Source organism: Parasteatoda tepidariorum, chromosome 1, assembly GCF_982258835.1.
Source record: "Parasteatoda tepidariorum strain Cologne lab strain chromosome 1, Ptep-v5.0, whole genome shotgun sequence".
NCBI lineage: Eukaryota > Metazoa > Arthropoda > Arachnida > Araneae > Theridiidae > Parasteatoda > Parasteatoda tepidariorum.
The window spans coordinates 118,523,745-118,543,334 of NC_141755.1; the positions used below are offsets into that span (position 1 = coordinate 118,523,745).

The 19,590-nt window shown below is 29.6% G+C and overlaps 1 protein-coding gene across 1 annotated transcript; it reads left to right on the plus strand.

The window, feature by feature from the left end:
- The first annotated feature begins 3,598 nt into the window (after positions 1 to 3,598).
- Positions 3,599 to 4,617, plus strand: LOC147816787 (uncharacterized). Its single transcript, XM_087151335.1, has one exon. The coding sequence runs from the start codon at positions 3,785 to 3,787 to the stop codon at positions 4,541 to 4,543; it is 759 nt and encodes a 252-aa protein (XP_087007461.1). The 5' UTR covers positions 3,599 to 3,784; the 3' UTR covers positions 4,544 to 4,617.
- The last annotated feature ends 14,973 nt before the right edge of the window (positions 4,618 to 19,590 follow it).

Here is a 19,590-nt window from a genome sequence, read left to right on the forward strand (position 1 = left end):
TAAACTGCTGTGATTTCAGATTTTTTTTATTTATTATTTATTTTTTATTTTATCAATTTAAAATTCTAGTTTAGGCGTTTTATATTACACTTACTTTAAAGAGGAAGCAAAACAGCTTTAAATAACAACATTTATTTGAACAGTATTTAGTTATTTGCTTTTGTATTTTTTCCCCAGCTATTTTATTGCTTCAACTCTTTCTTTATTCCGTTTAAGTTTAAAATCAATAAATATGAAGATACACAGTATAACAGTTTTGGTTATAATGTTATTATAAATGCTTTTTGAAATTTATTGTTGTGTTTTGTGGATAAAGTAGTAACTTTGGTAAGTCATGAAAATTTTTTTGATTTATTCATGGAAAGTCATGAAAAGTCACGGATTTAAAAATCTAATATGTAGCAGGTACCCTGTTTATATCATCGACCACTTTTCGCTTGGGAAGAGTTCTCAAATTTGAAATGGTTCTCTGAGCTTGGCTACAACAAGTAGCTATCGTTTTTTTTTCTTCTTAAAAATTGTATGCTGCCATTTATCTCCATTTTTATCCCCAATCGAAATTTCAACCACTTTATTACGTAAACTTAGTCAATTCGCGATCGCAACGAACTATAGGGGGCGTTGTTGTATGAGACGCTTACCTGCGATTTCCATATGAACCGTCATTCAGTTACTCTGGAGACGTCGTTAATGTAGCGTGTAGCATTGCAACGTTCCTTCTTTAATGTGGCTTATTAAATTTAAAAAAGAAAAATGCTTGATCTTCTTTCTTGTACAACCGAAAACAAAATGATATCTCTTTTTATTAGAGAAGGAATATCCAAAACACATCGGAAAAATATTTGTACATTAACAGAAAAAAATATGTATATTCTTATAAGAGTTAAAACCTAATGCCCGAGAAATAGTATTACTAAATGTAATGATATAACATGAAAGGCCCATTTAAACTTTACATTCTATAGTTTTAAGAATCATATTAGTTCAAAAATTAAAATGAACAAAAAGTATACATAAGCCTCATAATTTTATGAAATTTAATTTTGTAAACAACGTTTTTTGACAACAATTTTTATCAAAAAATTTCAAGTTTCAATAAAAATCATTTTTTAGAAACTAAGAAACGTAAAATAAAGAATGCTGACGAAACAAAAACAAAAAACAATTCTTTTTTGTCGCCATTTTTAGTGCTACGAATATTCGTCTTTGGGATTTGCCAAAAACAAAACAAGATGCAATTTTATTTTTTCAGGAGGGAAATATTTTACCGAAAAAACGAAAATGTACCAATTCCCACAACATAAAACTTTATCTTGGCAAACGTACGTTTTGGAAATGTTATTTCATTTGGAATCTTATTCATCAGAGTTCATATGGCGATATGATTGTTTTGAATCTATGCTAAACTCTATATCGGCTCATTTTCCACCGAAATCCAATTAACTATTTTGATTTTAAATAAAGTGTTTTATTTTATGAGCTGTCGCAAAAATTTTAAGTGTAGATTGGCGGCACTTAAAAACCGCCAAATCTGTAGCGGCGGTGGCGTTAATACGTCGTAAGTACCGAATTTTTATTCCATACTTTTCTGAATCATATTATTTCAAACATTGGAATATACAAGAAGTATACATAAACACATAATGTTATACCATTTAATTTTTCAAAAGTATTTTGAGAACAATTTTTGTCAAAAAATTATAAACTAAAAAACGGAAAATAAAGAATTCTTAGGATAAAAAAAACGATTTTAAGAATTATTAACATTGAAATAAAAACTTTCATATTGTTTCTTTTTTTATTATTCTTATAGTTCTTAATCAGACGTAAAAAACCATTCTGTAGAGAACCATCATCAAATGAAAAGAAAAATATTTACAAGCAAATTTTTTATTGTAAAAATCATTGCACTTACCTGATTTATGATTCCCGGAGAATTCCAAAATGATAAGTTCCTTGTTTGAAAACTTTATTCTCAAATAATAGATACATAGTTTATACCTTCATTACTTTTAGATAACATACTACACAGCAAAATTTTATAATTGATATGAATTTGAATATGTAGCTAAAAACAGAATAGCTAAATTCTAGTTGAACTTATTCTTTCAAAATTAAAAAAAACTTACCAAGAAAACGATTTAAATTAATTAAGAATCAGCACAAATGGCACTATTTCAAGTAACTTGGATAATTTTTTATTGTTGTTTTCCGAATTATATGGATACAGAAATATATACTATTCTATAACGAAGAAGAATATGCTATAACTATTACAATTCTGTATGTTCTGAATTCATATTTATTCACTGGAATGACGAAAGCAATGTTGACTTCACTTTAATTCGTAATGAATTGAAGACAGAAGAAATGCATTTTACCTTAATACACACATCTGTAACAGTATCCGAAATCGGAAGTCATCAGTTGCAAGTTTGTTGATAATAGAAATTAAAAATTATTGAGGAAGTTTTCTTCAAATGTTTGGCGTGTTCTGTTCCTGAAAGATTTACTAATATTCTGGAGATTTTTTTCAAGTTCTTCGGCCTTTTCCTTAGGGAAATTTTGTTTCTTATTTGCTGCTAAAAAATGGCGTCTGATTCAGTCAATGACTTTGATGGAACTAAATGAAAACATGATTAATTAATGTCCGATATTTACAGGCTCCCGCTAGACGGCGTACTCGAGCGTTGCGATCGCGAATACGATATACTTATTTTTTCATGGAACACGGAAAGTTGCCATCATAAGCGAAAACTAAAGTAAAATAACAAAAATTAGGTGGAAGTAGTTGTAGTTACAGCCATGTGATATTAACTATAATAACATATTACAATTTCTAACATATAGTATATTTGACGAAAAGTGCTGTCTTTATTTTAGAATATAGTTTTTATTGTAGTACTCAAATTTGAAGTAACTAATTTAAAACGTAATTTTGTTTCTTTCTCTTATCTGCTGAATCGATGTTGTTTCCTATCTGACGCATAGAAAATGATCTTTTGACAATTATTTTATAAAATTCAAAAAGTGCAAATGAATATAAAAAAACCTTTTAATTTGATGATACAAAGGTTTGACAGTAAAATGAATTTGGCTATTTAAAAACGAAATTTATAGCCTTTCCCTTTAGTATGTGAAGTTCAATTTGGCGATAAAGTAACTAGTACGACGGTGTTTTCATTTTTATTGAGTGGTAACCCGTTCAAAGCAAGTTTTAGTGAAATAATTGTTCGCCCATTTGTGGTCTAGTAGAATTTTCTTCTTTCTATTTTAAATAAATATTAATCATGATTAGCGCTTAGTATCTCAATTTCGAGAAGGCTTAAATTTCTTTTTGGCGAGATCTGTTTTCTATTCCGAAAAACTTGTTGATTTGATCAAATCATTTCATCTTAAGTAGTAAACAATGTAGTGTAGTATTATTATTAATCGATTCTTGAATCGATTAATGAGATGATTATAAATATTTTATTATATGTTGGATGGCAACAACTACAGAAAAAAGATAGAACAGCAACGATGAATAAATACTTACTTACTAACCTTCTGAATAAGATGTCTTGTATTAAAGCGATGAAACAACACTTCAATAAATACTTACTTACTAACCTTCTGAATAAGATGTCTTGTATTAAAGCGATGAAACAACACTTCAATGGTGACTATGCGGACGATTTGAATTGATATTAATTATACCCATCAAGAATTTTGTTTAGTTTGATTCTGATCTCAGTTTGAAAAAAAAAAAAAATCTGGTGACGCCATTCAGACTTCTTTCGCCATGTCTGAGGTAAGTGCTGTACAAATACCACTATATAACAGATCAGATCCTGCTCTTTGGTTTATTATGTGTGAAAGCACGTTTAGATTGGCATCTCCCAAACCTATAACAGAATCTATAACCAAATATAATTACATTGTTTCTCAATTACCGCCAGAGATTGCATTGATTGTACGAGATATTTTAATGAATCCTGATGCTACAGATCCTTACAATAATTTAAAAACAGAATTAATTGTTAGATCAGGCGAGTCATCGCAACAAGAAATTCGCCAACTTTTGTCTGGTGAAGAACTGGGTAACAGGAAGCCTTCAGAACTATTAAGGATTATGAAACGTCGTGCAGAAACATTAAAAGTCCCTGAAAAGCTTATGTTAGAATTATTTTTGCAGCGTTTGCCAACATCAGTACAAACGATTTTAGCAGCTGTTTCAGATTTAACTTTAGAAAAAGCAGCCGACATTTCCGATAAGATATTAGAAGTCACGCCAGTTCCCATGGAAACCCACTCTATAACTGAAAACGATTCAAATTCAATGGAAGAGAAATTACTTCGCCAAATAAAAAAATTAAATGAAAGAATTGACAAACTTGAAATTTCTCGCTCTCGTTCTCCTTATCGCAGGAACAGAAGTAATAGTGTTAAAAAACGAGATTCATCTGTTTGCTGGTACCATCGCAATTTTGGAAACAAATGTAAACCAGGAAAATGCGTTATGCCATGTAAGTTTCGGGAAAACGGAGTTGGCGAAGAATAAACGCGACATGTTCTTTGCCACAAAAATCGCGTCGCCTGTTCATTCGAGACCGGACAACAAACTTATCATTTCTGGTCGATACTGGATCAGACGTGTCCATTCTCCCGGCAAATTATATTCAAAAAAGAAATAATCCTCTGCAAACAGTTTTCGCTGCTAATTCTACACCAATTAATGTTTATGGACAAAAAACACTTTCTTTAGATTTCGGATTAAGACGAATTTTTTCTTGGTCATTTTTTATAGCTAATATTACGACGCCAATTTTAGGTGCCGATTTCCTTCACTCTTTTGCTTTAGTGCCAGATTTACGCAATAAATGTCTAAGAGATTTGACGACTAAATTTAAAACAAAAGGTCATGTTAAGGAAACAATTTTGCATTCAGTTAAAACAATATCGGGTGATTCCGTGATTCATTCACTTTTAGCAGAATTTCCCTCAATTACTAAATTACCGGATCCCAATCAACCCGTAAAACATAACACCCTTCATTTTATAAATACGGTAGGTCCTCCAGTAGTAGCAAGACCTCGCAGATTAGCTCCGGATAGACTAAAAATTGCAAAATCAGAATTTAAAAAAATGATGGAATTAGGGCACATAAGACCATCTAGAAGTAATTATGCATCCCCACTTCACATGGTCCCAAAAAAGGGAACACTGGAGTGGAGGCCAGTTGGTGATTTTAGGGCACTAAATGCACAAACAGTGAAGGAAAAATATCCCATTCCTTGTGTAGCTGATTTCACATCTGAACTGCATGGCGCCAAAATTTTCAGTCACATTGACTTAGTAAAGGCCTATCACCAGATTCCAATTAACCCTGATGACATTCATAAAACGGCCATTTGTACACCTTTTGGACTATTCGAAAGTACACGCATGCAGTTCGGACTGTGCAACGCAGCAGCTACATTCCAAAGATTTATTGACGAAGTCACTAGAGATTTACCTAATATTTATGCATTTGTCGACGACATATTAATCGCGTCTAAAAATCATAGTGAACATATACAAAACCTTAAGAATTTATTTGCAAGATTAGAACAATATGGTCTTTGTATCAATGTTGAAAAATGTACATTCAGTAAAAATTCTTTAAATTTCTTAGGCTTTAAATTAACAGAATTAGGAATCGAACCTCTACCCGATCGCGTACAATGCATATTAGAATTCCCTCAACCTTCCAATTTAACACAACTTCGCAGATTTTTAGGCATGTTTAATTTCTATCGCAGATTTATCCCAAAAGCCGCTGATATCCTTAATCCTTTAATACAATTTTTAGAAGGAAATAAAAAGAAAAATCATTCTAAGGTCAAAAATGAGCCATTAAAATGGAATGAAAACGCAGAAAAATCCTTCTTAAAGGCAAAGGAAGCAATCGCGCAGGCAACCCTCTTAAAACACCCTATTCCTGGTGCAAACTTAAGCTTATGGGTTGACGCATCGGATTTTGCAATAGGGGGTTCATTAATGCAACTTTCAGAGGGGAAATGGGAGCCTTTAGCTTTTTACTCGATGAAATTAAATAATTCTCAAAAAAAATGGTCAACCTATGACCGCGAGTTATTTTCTATTTATTCGGCAATAAAAAAATTCAAACACATGTTAGAGGGCAGAGAATTTCAAATATATACTGATCAAAAACCACTAATCTATGCATTCAAACAAAATCCGGATAAATGTTCCCCAAGACAACTACGCCATTTAGATTTTATATCTCAATATTCAACTGACCTTAGACATGTACAGGGACCCGAAAATATAGTAGCCGACACACTTTCGCGTATAGAATTAGATTCAATTACTAAATCGAATTTTCTGAATTTTCACGATCTGGCGAAGGCTCAACAAACTGATGCAGAAATTCAAGATATTATTCAAAATAAAAATTCTTCTCTTCATCTTGAACTCAAACCATGTCAAAATACAGACATTGACTTAATATGCGACAATTCAAATGGTTCTCCACGCCCATTCATTCCGACAACATTTCGAAGACAAATTTTCGAGCACTTGCATGGCATATCACATCCTGGTATTACAGCTACTACTAAGCTCATCTGTGCCAGATATGTTTGGCCAAATATGAAGAAAAACATAAAAGAATGGGTGAAATGCTGTGAACCTTGTCAGCGTTCTAAAATTCAAAGACACACCAAAGCTCCTCTAGGAACATTCAGCTTACCTGATGCTCGATTTCAACAAATACACGTCGACATTGTAGGCCCGTTACCTTCATCTGATGGTTACCGCTACTTATTAACAATGATCGATAGATTTTCACGATGGCCAGAAGCCATACCGATTGTGGACATGCAAGCCAAAACCATCTGTCGTGCAATTTTCCACACTTGGATATCTCGATTTGGATGCCCTTCGATAATTACAACAGATCAGGGTTCTCAGATGCGATCATCTTTATATCGTGAGTTTTCCGGAATGTTAGGAACAAGCCGAATTCGTACGACAGCATACCATCCCATTTCAAATGGTATTGTGGAAAGATTTCATCGCCACTTAAAATCATCAATAAAAGCGCATGAAAACTCACAGTGGACAGAAGTACTTCCAGTAGTCCTTTTAGGAATCCGTACTGCTGTAAAGGAGGATATCAACGCATCGTGTGCGGAACTGGTATACGGAACAACTCTTCAACTTCCAAGCGACATGCTAGAAACATCCATCATTCCACCATGTGATGATATTTTTGTTGATCGTCTTAGAAACACCATGCGTGAATTGAATCCAATTGCAACATCTGCTCATGGACGAACTACATTTTACGTTAATCCTTCACTAAGCACTTGTTCTCACGTGTTTTTAAGAGTGGATTGTGTAAAACCTCCCTTATGTCAACCCTATACAGGTCCACATAAGGTTTTGAAGCGATCAGCTAAAAACCTTACAATTCAACTAAATGGCAGGCAATCTACTGTGTCCATAGACCGTGTAAAGCCAGCATATTTGATTCCTACTACAGAGAAGGTTGAATCAAACTTACGGGTTGTAAAACCTGGAATTTCCAAATCTTTACATACAGAAAAAAATCATTCTCCCAAGGAACCCGACAAAATTGTGACTAGGTCTGGAAGACATGTACACTTTCCAGCAAAACTGGCAACTTATGTTAGTTATTAACATTATTAGCTAAGTAAGGTTGTTAGTATAAAAATATTATTTTCAATGATGTAAATAGAGTAATATTCAAAATTTTATGTAAAATATTATGTCGTTTCAGAGTATAATTCTCTGACACTGGGGGGATACTCTGTAGTATTATTATTAATCGATTCTTGAATCGATTAATGAGATGATTATAAATATTTTATTATATGTTGGATGGCAACAACTACAGAAAAAAGATAGAACAGCAACGATGAATAAATACTTACTTACTAACCTTCTGAATAAGATGTCTTGTATTAAAGCGATGAAACAACACTTCAATAAATACTTACTTACTAACCTTCTGAATAAGATGTCTTGTATTAAAGCGATGAAACAACACTTCAGTAGCTTGTACTGGAACTAAGAGTCATTTTGCTATCTGAACTAATTTTTTCGTAAGTTTCATTTATTCTTCTAATCTCACAAATTTAAGAAGTGTTTAATTGCCTATGTTTAGAAACGCTATTTCAATATTTTTGCATCGTAATACCAAAATATTTTGTGTACTTAACTGTTTAAACATTTTAAATTTAACCCGAAATATAGACCAATATTACCTCGTTAAATGTTTCAGTTTCCTTTATTACTGAAAAATAAAGAAATTAAAGAATCGATTTCAATAATGTAATGTAATCTTGCTTGAATTATTGAGACAGAAAAAAGTTTCTGCCTGCTTCTGTATAGTTTCTGCTCTGTTTACTTATGCTTATTTGGCAGTAAAACTAATAAGGAAATGTACCGAATTAAAAGAAATGCATACAATTACATTTTCAATTTACATCTAAATTTAATTTAATGCTGAAAATTCAATTTTTTTAATGTATTTTAACTACGATTGAAAATCTAAGTGTAAGTTATACATTTTATAGACAAGTATACGATTTTGTAAGTCGAAATATCTAAAATTTAACAAGGGTATATAAAAAAAAATAGTAATACTTTTAAATTAATTTCTCAATTTTTTTTTATACTGGGGATTTTTTTTAACATTATTCACTTCGCGCAAACATTTTTATCATACTATTTTTATCACGATTAATGAAATAAACAAATTGAAGTTTTTTTCGGTAAAAATTATCTTGGAGTTAAGAGGAAAATGTGTTACGTTAGAAATGTATCATTTTTAAATAATTGCACTGACTAGATGAATATTATTTTTAACAAGAAAATTTAAGCCTACATAAACCAGTGATCTCTTAAGAAGGTGATTTGATTCATCAAAAAAAAAGATAATTTAATAATATTATAGGCGGAATACAAAACTGTTGTTTTATAAATTAGAATTTAAAAAGTAACAGAATTTTTTAATCACATAAAATACCTTTTTTGGGATGCAATTTATTTTTGCTTTTGTTAATTTTGAACTATTCAAAGTGAGCATATTTTGGATAACTTATGTAAAAACATTAATGCAGAATCCAAATTTTTTACATTTCTTAAGAAGTTTAATCTTTATAATAATAATAAAAAAAACTCAAAAATTTCGAGATTAAATTTAATTAGTGATTTTTAATTAATCAATAATTTTTTTGAGGGAAAAATGAGATGGCGCAACCCACACATCTATGAAAAAAGAATTTTTTTTTCATTTAAAATATTTAGTTGAATATCGACTAATTTTTTCTTGGTAAATTTTTTTCGTAATCGCATTGGACAAAGTCGTTTGTGTTTTTTTTCTTGATAAACATGTAGTTTTTCACTACCGTCAGTTATATGTATTTTATTTAAAGTTTATTTATTTTGTGATTTTGTAATTAAATGTTAAATGTTTTTCATAATAATAAAACATTTGAAAGGACTTATTGAATTCAATGAATATTTTTCTTATGAGCTGAAGTAATTAGATTCTATACAGCTAATTAAATATTAAATAAACTAAAAATTTCCAGTTTTGCAATCACTTTAATTTACAGCAAAGTCTAATACATGAATTTGTTATTTACATGCTTACAGTTGGCAAAATAAAGAGATCACCGCGAATAACTTTCGTTCCAATGATCGGATTTTCACGTACTAAGTGTGAATCTTAATGGTTTCTGAGGGTGTACTCAAACATACTAATTAGTTACTGCAAACTATTAAGTTACGAAGTCGGACACAAAAACGTACTTACTCTGAATGAGCATATATTATTTTTCACATATGTGGATTTTTAACCTTCAATATATAGGGGGTAGCCGCAATCTGGGAAATATGGTCTAAATCTCGGAGCCCTTAATGTTAATTTCACTTTTTGCCTTTTTAATCATATTTTTAAAACTAATTAAGCAATTAAAAAAAAAGAATTGCACCCACTCATAAAACTTATTTACCCAAAGATAGTTTCATGAAAAAAAAATGATTTTTGATAATTATTTTTTATTACTTAGTTGCGGATGAAAAAAAATTTGAATTATGAGGTATACATTTTTGATACCATATTAATCTACGTATTTTGCTGTTACAAAATCTAAAGTTTCAACAGTTTTTATTGAGTAAAATCAGAGAAAAATTTAAATTATTTTAAAAAAAATACTTTGGCCACAGACAAGAAATATTTAAATGAGCGATTAATATTTAAATCTGGTTAACTTGCGAGAGGAACTTGACTTCAGAACATAGATTAAAATTTCATTCATTATTTTTTCACTAATAACAGATTGTTAATCCTTTTTTTTCCCTTCAAAATACGATGTTTCTTTTTAAGTCGTCTAAACTTTTTATTCGTAATTTAACAAAAAGATTTGAATAAATCATTTTATTGAATAAATATATTTTATTCAACAAATGTTTAGTTTTATGAAAACATGTTTCTGATAGAATGTGATCATACGTCATTAAAATTTTATTTTAAGTTTGTTCTTTCAATAATTGACACATTTTCATTAATATACAAACGTATGCATAGATTTGGAATAATATGTTTATCAATTTCTCCAATGTATATTTTATAATTATGAGTACGAATACGTAGTCAAAATTTTTAACCATCTTAAAATTTCTCAACATCTTTTATATCGTCTAAATCTTAAAATAAATTTGCTAAATATCTGTCTGCACGTGTTTCGCAGAACTATTTTACGAACTATTTAATTAAACTTTAACATTTCTCGAAATCTTATTCTTTACGCTACCACGTATATCATTTTGCCATTAATATGCTGATCAATTGTTTATATAATTTAGATTACGTTTTCCTTTAAAGTAAAATTCTTTTTGAAATTATTGTCAAGTTTTAATTAAAAGGAAACTATGAGTTATTACCAGCTAGCTGAGATCTTGTTAAGAAATTAAAAATGATTTGCTGATCAAAATTTTTCGATGCACAACAGCTGACTAATTACAAAGCATACTTTTTTTTCTCGAGAAATGAAGATAAATTATTGATTGTCTTTTGTTTATTATTTGAGTAACGAGAGGTAAGTGCGTGTGTGTGCACAGAAAGGAATACAACAGATTGCTTAGTTTTTTTAAATGAACAAAAAATTATATCCATGCAATTTTATTTTGACGTTCAAAGTTATTCTTTCTAGCTAACTTTATGAAATTTGCTCTTTTAAAAAAGATAATGTTGAAAAAATTTGCTTAAAAGTTGCAAATATTTTTTGTCAAATTTAGCACAATTCAAAAAATTAATGCCATGTCAGGAAAATGCTCGATATGCCTTGTTTTGTTAAACAGCAAATACTAAAAATTGAAAATTGCAAAAAGATTCCAAACCTGTGCTATTTTCAGAATCATCTCAAACAATTTCTCTTTTTTTAACTTTATAATTTTCTTAATGCTAAAATAAGACTTATTGAGAGGTTTTTGGATAACAGATTATTTTATAAATGTAATTAACATGTTTAGCAAATAGATTTATAATACGTTTTTTCAAATTATAAATATAAATGGTTCTTTTATTTCTCCGAAAAAATCAAGAATGTTAACGTTTCATTTATGCTCAATTTATAGCATAACGTTTCGCATTCGCGATCGCAACGAACTATAGGGGGCGTTGTTGTATGAGACGCTTACCTGCGATTTCCATATGAACCGTCATTCAGTTACTCTGGAGACGTCGTTAATGTAGCGTGTAGCATTGCAACGTTCCTTCTTTAATGTGGCTTATTAAATTTAAAAAAGAAAAATGCTTGATCTTCTTTCTTGTACAACCGAAAACAAAATGGTATCTCTTTTTATTAGAGAAGGAATATCCAAAACACATCGGAAAAATATTTGTACATTAACAGAAAAAAATATGTATATTGTTATAAGAGTTAAAACCTAATGCCCGAGAAATAGTATTACTAAATGTAATGATATAACATGAAAGGCCCATTTAAACTTTACATTCTATAGTTTCAAGAATCATATTACTTCAAAAATTAAAATGAACAAAAAGTATACATAAGCCTCATAATTTAATGAAATTTAATTTTGTAAAAAAAGTTCTTTTACAACAATTTTTATCAAAAAATTTCAAGTTTCAATAAAAATCATTATTTAGAAACTAAGAAACGTAAAATAAAGAATGCTGACGAAACAAAAACAAAAAACAATTCTTTTTTGTCGCCATTTTTAGTGCTACGAATATTCGTCTTTGGGATTTGCCAAAAACAAAACAAGATGCAATTTTATTTTTTCAGGAGGGAAATATTTTACCGAAAAAACGAAAATGTACCAATTCCCACAACATAAAACTTTATCTTGGCAAACGTACGTTTTGGAAATGTTATTTCATTTGGAATCTTATTCATCAGAGTTCATATGGCGATATGATTGTTTTGAATCTATGCTAAACTCTATATCGGCTCATTTTCCACCGAAATCCAATTAACTATTTTGATTTTAAATAAAGTGTTTTATTTTATGAACTGTCGCAAAAATTTTAAGTGTAGATTGGCGGCACTTAAAAACCGCCAAATCTGTAGCGTTAATACGTCGTAAGTACCGAATTTTTATTCCATACTTTTCTGAATCATATTATTTCAAACATTGGAATATACAAGAAGTATACATAAACACATAATGTTATACCATTTAATTTTTCAAAAGTATTTTGAGAACAATTTTTATCAAAAAATTATAAACTGAAAAACGGAAAATAAAGAATTCTTAGGATAAAAAAAACGATTTTAAGAATTATTAACATTGAAATAAAAACTTTCATATTGTTCCTTTTTTTATTATTCTTATAGTTCTTAATCAGACGTAAAAAACCATTCTGTAGAGAACTATCATGAAATGAAAAAAAAATATTTACAAGCAAATTTTTTATTGTAAAAATCATTGCACTTACCTGATTTATGATTCCCGGAGAATTCCAAAATGATAAGTTCCTTGTTTGAAAACTTTATTCTCAAATAATAGATACATAGTTTATACCTTCATTACTTTTAGATAACATACTACACAGCAAAATTTTATAATTGATATGAATTTGAATATGTAGCTAAAAACAGAATAGCTGAATTCTAGTTGAACTTATTCTTTCAAAATTAAAAAAAAACTTACCAAGAAAACGATTTAAATTAATTAAGAATAAGCACAAATGGCACTATTTCAAGTAACTTGGATAATTTTTTATTGTTGTTTTCCGAATTATATGGATACAGAAATATATACTATTCTATAACGAAGAAGAATATGCTATAACTATTACAATTCTGTATGTTCTGAATTCATATTTATTCACTGGAATGACGAAAGCAATGTTGACTTCACTTTAATTCGTAATGAATTGAAGACAGAAGAAATACATTTTACCTTAATACACACATCTGTAACAGTATCCGAAATCGGAAGTCATCAGTTGCAAGTTTGTTGATAATAGAAATTAAAAATTATTGGGGAATTTTTCTTCGAATGTTTGGCGTGTTCTGTTCCTGAAAGATTTACTAATATTCTGGAGATTTTTTTCAAGTTCTTCGGCCTTTTCCTTAGGGAAATTTTGTTTCTTATTTGCTGCTAAAAAATGGCGTCTGATTCAGTCAATGACTTTGATGGAACTAAATGAAAACGTGATAAATTAATGTCCGATATTTACAGGCTCCCGCTAGATGGCGTACTCGAGCGTTGCGATCGCGAATTGCTTGTAACAGTTAGAAACAAATAAACTTATTAAAATTACTAGAAATTAAACTTATTCTTTAATTTTGTTAAAAGAGTAGGAAAGATGAGGAAAAGAAGTGAAAAGCCCAGTTTACCATAATAATTTATAATTCATACATTTACTCATATAACTTGAGTTATTTAATAAAAAAATGAAGGGCATAATAAAAATTCTATTGAAATATGTCATTAAGTATACACTAAAACATATCTAGAATAGATTTTGGATCGATGAATAAAAAATACATTTTCCAAAAATTTCGAATAAGGTTGAGAAGTTGACTTGTTTGAAATAATTGACTTCTAGCTACTTAACTTTGATTCCAGGGGAGAGGGGTCTTTTTATTGCATTCGACTTTTGAAATTTCACTTGTTGACGAAATTGTTTAACAACCTAAAAAATGTTTTATCAGAGCAGCAATCGAAAAATAAATAAAAAAGTAAAATAAATTAAAATAAATTAATAAAAAAATTTAATGTTTTGAATTTTTTACAAAGTTTGATAAATTATATATTACTATGTTTTTTTTCAATCTGAGAGCTATAACTATTATCTTACGTAAAATTAATTTTAATATCGCATTAAATATTATAATTTAATATACTTTGTCATTAAATGAATAACCCAATTAAATGAGAAGATAAAAATTTCATTATCTTCAAGTAATATGAAAATGTAAATAAAAGTAGGTATGTTTTTAGCAAATGTTTAGTTGACATTACAGCATTTGAAGTAAATGTTTAGCTCACTCAGAAGACTGAAGGACTCATTTAGACTAAAGGAATACGGTATGGAAATCCCTTTTCAAGAATACGATAAATTTATTACTACACATCTGGGGGCTAAATTTAATTTCGATAATGCCCAAATTCTAACCATCCCTGCCACAACAGCTCATCTTGATAAATGGGAATCTTGTTTCGTTCATATGAATGCCGATTCTCTTGTTAACCGTCATTAGTTCTCACACAATTTCTGAGGGGAACGTGGAAATGCACTTTGCTATGATTTGCCTTTCTCGGCTACTGCGGTTTTTCTAGTTCTTTTCATTTAATTGTCATTTTCTATTTCACTTTTGGGCCACTGCTGTTTTTCCAGTTTTATTTTCCACTTTTATTTATGTTTTCTCGTACCTACTTCACATTTCTATTTTATATATATCAAGCATAATGGATCTTTCTTGATCACTATTTTGATCAAAACCTTATTCTGGAAAAACAAGCATTTGTAAATTATTATTTCGACAGGTCTCATGCAGTCCTTAAAGCATTTAAAAAAAACTGTCGAACCTATATTGAAATAAAAGTTATTTTTAATTTTGAAATTAAAATTTCAAAACTTAAGATTTTTTTACCAGATATTTGAAGTCTTATATCGAAATTAATTATTTCATACTGTTGTGAATATAATCGTAATAAAATGCATTTATCTTCGTTAGTTTAGTATTATCTAGTTTAAGTATTATCTAGTTTTGCTGCCACTTAAGGACCTTACTAATTCTGTTTTAAAAGGAGACTATTGTATGAGATATGTAATGATGGTAAGAAGCGTGAAATGAGTTTGTAATAGAAGGAATAAAGCAAAGAAATTATAGTAACAATATTTGGTAACTGTTGAACATGTTGAGTGACATTTGAGGATGAATTTACGAAAATCCGAATGCATAAAAACATCAGTTTGCAAATTATCTAAAGAAAGCTCACATATTTTGTGGAATGAAACGATTTCTTAAAAAGATGAATTATACAATAATATTAAACATACATTTTTCAATCTTTTTAAAATGTCACGTAACATTCACTAATTTCTTCAATTATAATAAAAAAGAAATATCGCCGTAAAGAAATATAAGAAAAAAAAATATATGTTAAACTTTGTAAATATGCTTTATAATTTTTTCTAGATATTTTATAATTTTTACGGGATCTTTTTCGAGATTTGCGTTACAACCCTGTATATAATTAAACTAATGCACATTTGGTTTTAGTATAAAATCTTCATATTTAAAGAAGTTAAAAACAACTTCAATACAAAGGATGCCTTATAAAAGTTTCATGCGCTCAAATACTAAAATCTTGGAAAATAATAAATAATTTATAAATCAATTCAAATTTTATTTTTAAGGGAGACGAAAGCAAACTTAAATTTTTGGGCAGTAATCAATTAAAAACAAATATGTTGCCTAGTAACTTTAAGATATTTTTCTATGAACTATAAGAAAAGCATTTCCGACTCGAACTAACGTAAAAACGAAGAATAGCTTCAGTTTTAATTTCATTCTATTTTTATTCCCTCAGCTTGGTTGCTTAGAAACGGAGTATATCTCTCTTGTCAATTACGAGGCTAAACTATTGTTTCTAATTCTGCTATGGGGATAATTCTTGGCATCTTTTTGGGACTACGCCAAATATATAAGACTTCATAGCTCCTTACATTTTGATGCATTTTTTTCAAAATTGTATCCCCCCCCCCCTAGTTAGAGAGTTAAGATTCCAAATATGTAAAAAAAAAAAAATTATTCAGAGAAAGTACGTTTTTGTGTCTGATTTCGTAACTTAATTAACAGTTAGAACTAGTTAATTAGCATATTTGAAGTCTCCCCCAGAAACCAAGTACGTGACAATCCGATCATTAAGAACGACAGTTATTCAGGGGGATATCTTCTTTTTCTTCTTTTTTTTGCCGACTGTACTATAAGAATTTTTAGATTGATATTCTTACAAATGCATTAAAAGTAATGCTACATGTTAAACATTTAACATTTTTTTATGCAATAGATTGTAAATTTAATTGCTGCCATTTCAATTTAAGCCTGAAAATTTTTTATTTTGTAATTTAAGCAAATAAAAATTTAATATTAACATTATAACATTATAAATTGAAAACAAAACTTTTAACTCAGTATGAATAGAAAAGATACAACATTTACTTAATAAATCTTTCTCCATTAATTTAAATCTAAATTAAGATCTGGTACCATGTGTATTTTTTACTGAAATTGGTATAAAAAAATGATACGTACCATCCTTAGTTAACGCATGCACCTACGAAACACCAACTTCATTTTTATCTTCTGCTACTTTTTTAAGAAAATCGACATTTTTAAAAGAGCTATTCAAAGTTTCAAGAAAATCGAGATCGACAATAATTTTAAAAAAAGATTGCTTTATTACAACTTCATATTTTTTTACCTACCTCTGTACTGATTAATTTAACATAAGGAGATCAAAATGTTCTTTACCATACATCAATGTAAGCAAAAACATGCAACTTGATTTTGTAATTTTTAGTTAACTTCGCTAGAAAAACCAAGTTTTGGAGTGGTCTTCGAAATGTGTCTGTGTAAACTTTTTTAGATTTTTGTCGCAAGCTACTCTGCAAGCAAATTATGTCTGTGCTTTTGAGCATCGTATTTGGCACGATAACCTTAGGTTGGCCAAAGCCTTCAATTGCAGATTCCACCAGGACAACTTATTCTTTGTCCTGGAGTTCAAGTCTTTTACCCTAATATTTGATTACACACAGTCGAGCCATCATTATTTTGATCATCCCCGAAACTCAACGTGTTATTCGTCGTTAGTTTAACTATCAAAATTAATTTCGTTTTGTCTAAATCTTAAGGTTTTTGTGTGTATATTTATGACAGTAACGGTCCATATTGCTGAAAAGAACAACAACTCTGAAGTGAATCCTAAATTCGAGAATTCAAATTTAACTCGACAGAAAATATACAATTGCTTATGAGCTACCATTTCTTATTGGTTTGTTTAAATAAGAGATCTGCAGGGGAAAAAAATTAAAAGAAAGGATTAAAGATTTAGGGTATTTTCAAATTATATTCAAACGTATGATAGTTTTAATAATTCAAAACGGTATTGTGAATTAAAAAATTTTAAAATAAAATTCCGGAGCAGAACAGCTATCCCTAAAATAGTTCAAGATAATGAGAAAAAATGTTCAGAAATTCTGTTGGTCGGGGCATTAATTAATAATATACAAAAAAAAAGATACAAAATTAAAGTAACAGTTGAAATGTTTCAAGTGCTTAATAGGCGCATTTTCAAGACTTTGTCAGAAGTAAATGAGAAGAAACAATATTGGTCTGAAAAATAAAACGTAAAGTAGCCAATGAAAAACTGAAAAATGAAAGTAAGAAAAAAACTAAAAAAAACTTAAAAAAAAAAAAAAAAGATAGTTATCGAGAGAGGAAAATAGATGAGAAACAGAACAAGAAAAACCACTTTGGCGAATCAGGTTAAAACGAATTTCCACGCACTATCAGTTCAAATCAGTTTCGTTTCTTCGGATTCACGAATGGTAAGTCTTGAAAACGGGCTCTTATTTTTGAGCGCTTGAAACACGTCAACTGTTATTTCCAATTCGCATTTATTTTTGAAGCGAGTGAAGCTTTTAATCAAGTAAACTTCCCTTGTTTGTTGCTTGATGAAGGAATTTATCTTTTCGTGATTTAAAATTCAAACTATGTGGGGTCAAGGTACGGGGATTCAAGTTATGGGGTTCAAAATCATGATAAATAACATCAAATCCGCAATAAGAATCTTCTGTTCAACATTGAATCACATAAAATTTCCCACCGAGTATCGAACAGTTTGAGATTGTATTAAGTAAGATATCATGGCACTTAAATTATGTTATATAGGCAGTTTGATAAAAAATTAAACTCTGTTAAATAAAACGTTTTTCATTTAATAAATCATCATAGTATTAAAATAATTTATATTAAAATATAATAAAATATCCTACGTTTTACAGAAGCTATATTAATAAATGCTATTGAACATTTATATAATTCAAAGGTAAAAATAATTATTAAGTTTACTTTCAGGAAATGTCTCTATGTAATAGCAAAGATTTAGATTGATCAACCAGTCATATCAAATTTTTATTAATAACATTTCTTCATCTAAATTTAGTTTATAAATATCGAAGAATTTTTTTTCTTCCTTTTATATAAGTGCACAATAAACTCCCATATAACTCTTTTCTTGAAAAATCACAATCGTATCTTGTAAAACCTTGCAAATTGCTTGTCAATAAATATTAGTCTTGTAAATTGTCTGTTCGATAGAAAATTCTGTTATTTTTATATTATGTAACCGTCTTTGAGCTTCCAATCCAGTTTTGGGCTTGCAACTACCAATGTTTAACTCCGTAGAGTTGTAATTTTGAATCTAATCCAGAACAAGGGAACTCCTGGATCAAGAATTAGGAGAAATTTCCCTTTGTGGAGGCGTTTTTTTGATGGAACTAACCTGCATTCATGTTACATGGACAGGAAAACCACGAAAATCTCCCACTTTTATACTGCTGGCAAGGGGACTCTGAACTATGATACGTCTGCCACTGACGATATTTTACGTCAGCTCTTAGGTCGTTGCGAGCCGGGTGCGGAATTCAAATAGACCAGCCCAGCCATCGCTGGTATGTGAACCCGAGTCACCTCATTGGGAGTGTTTTTTTTTAAAAATTAGGTGTTTTTAAAAAGTGCTTAATTTTCCCTTTTCAAAATGGGGATTTTTTCTTTACCATGTTGATTTTCGCCATGTAAAATGCAAAAGCGTGGTTTTCACATTGTTCTATTCAACGTTTTTACAGTTCATTCAAACATACTGCATTTCGGCGTACCGTCGTCCGCAGCGTATGAAAACACCAATCATTTAACATGCTTGACGAAAACATGAGTGTCCACTTATACTGAGCTGAGTTTGGTGAGATTCTTGCACTCCCATGTACAACTCTGCTCCATTTTGCACGATATTCTCAATTTCAGGCTT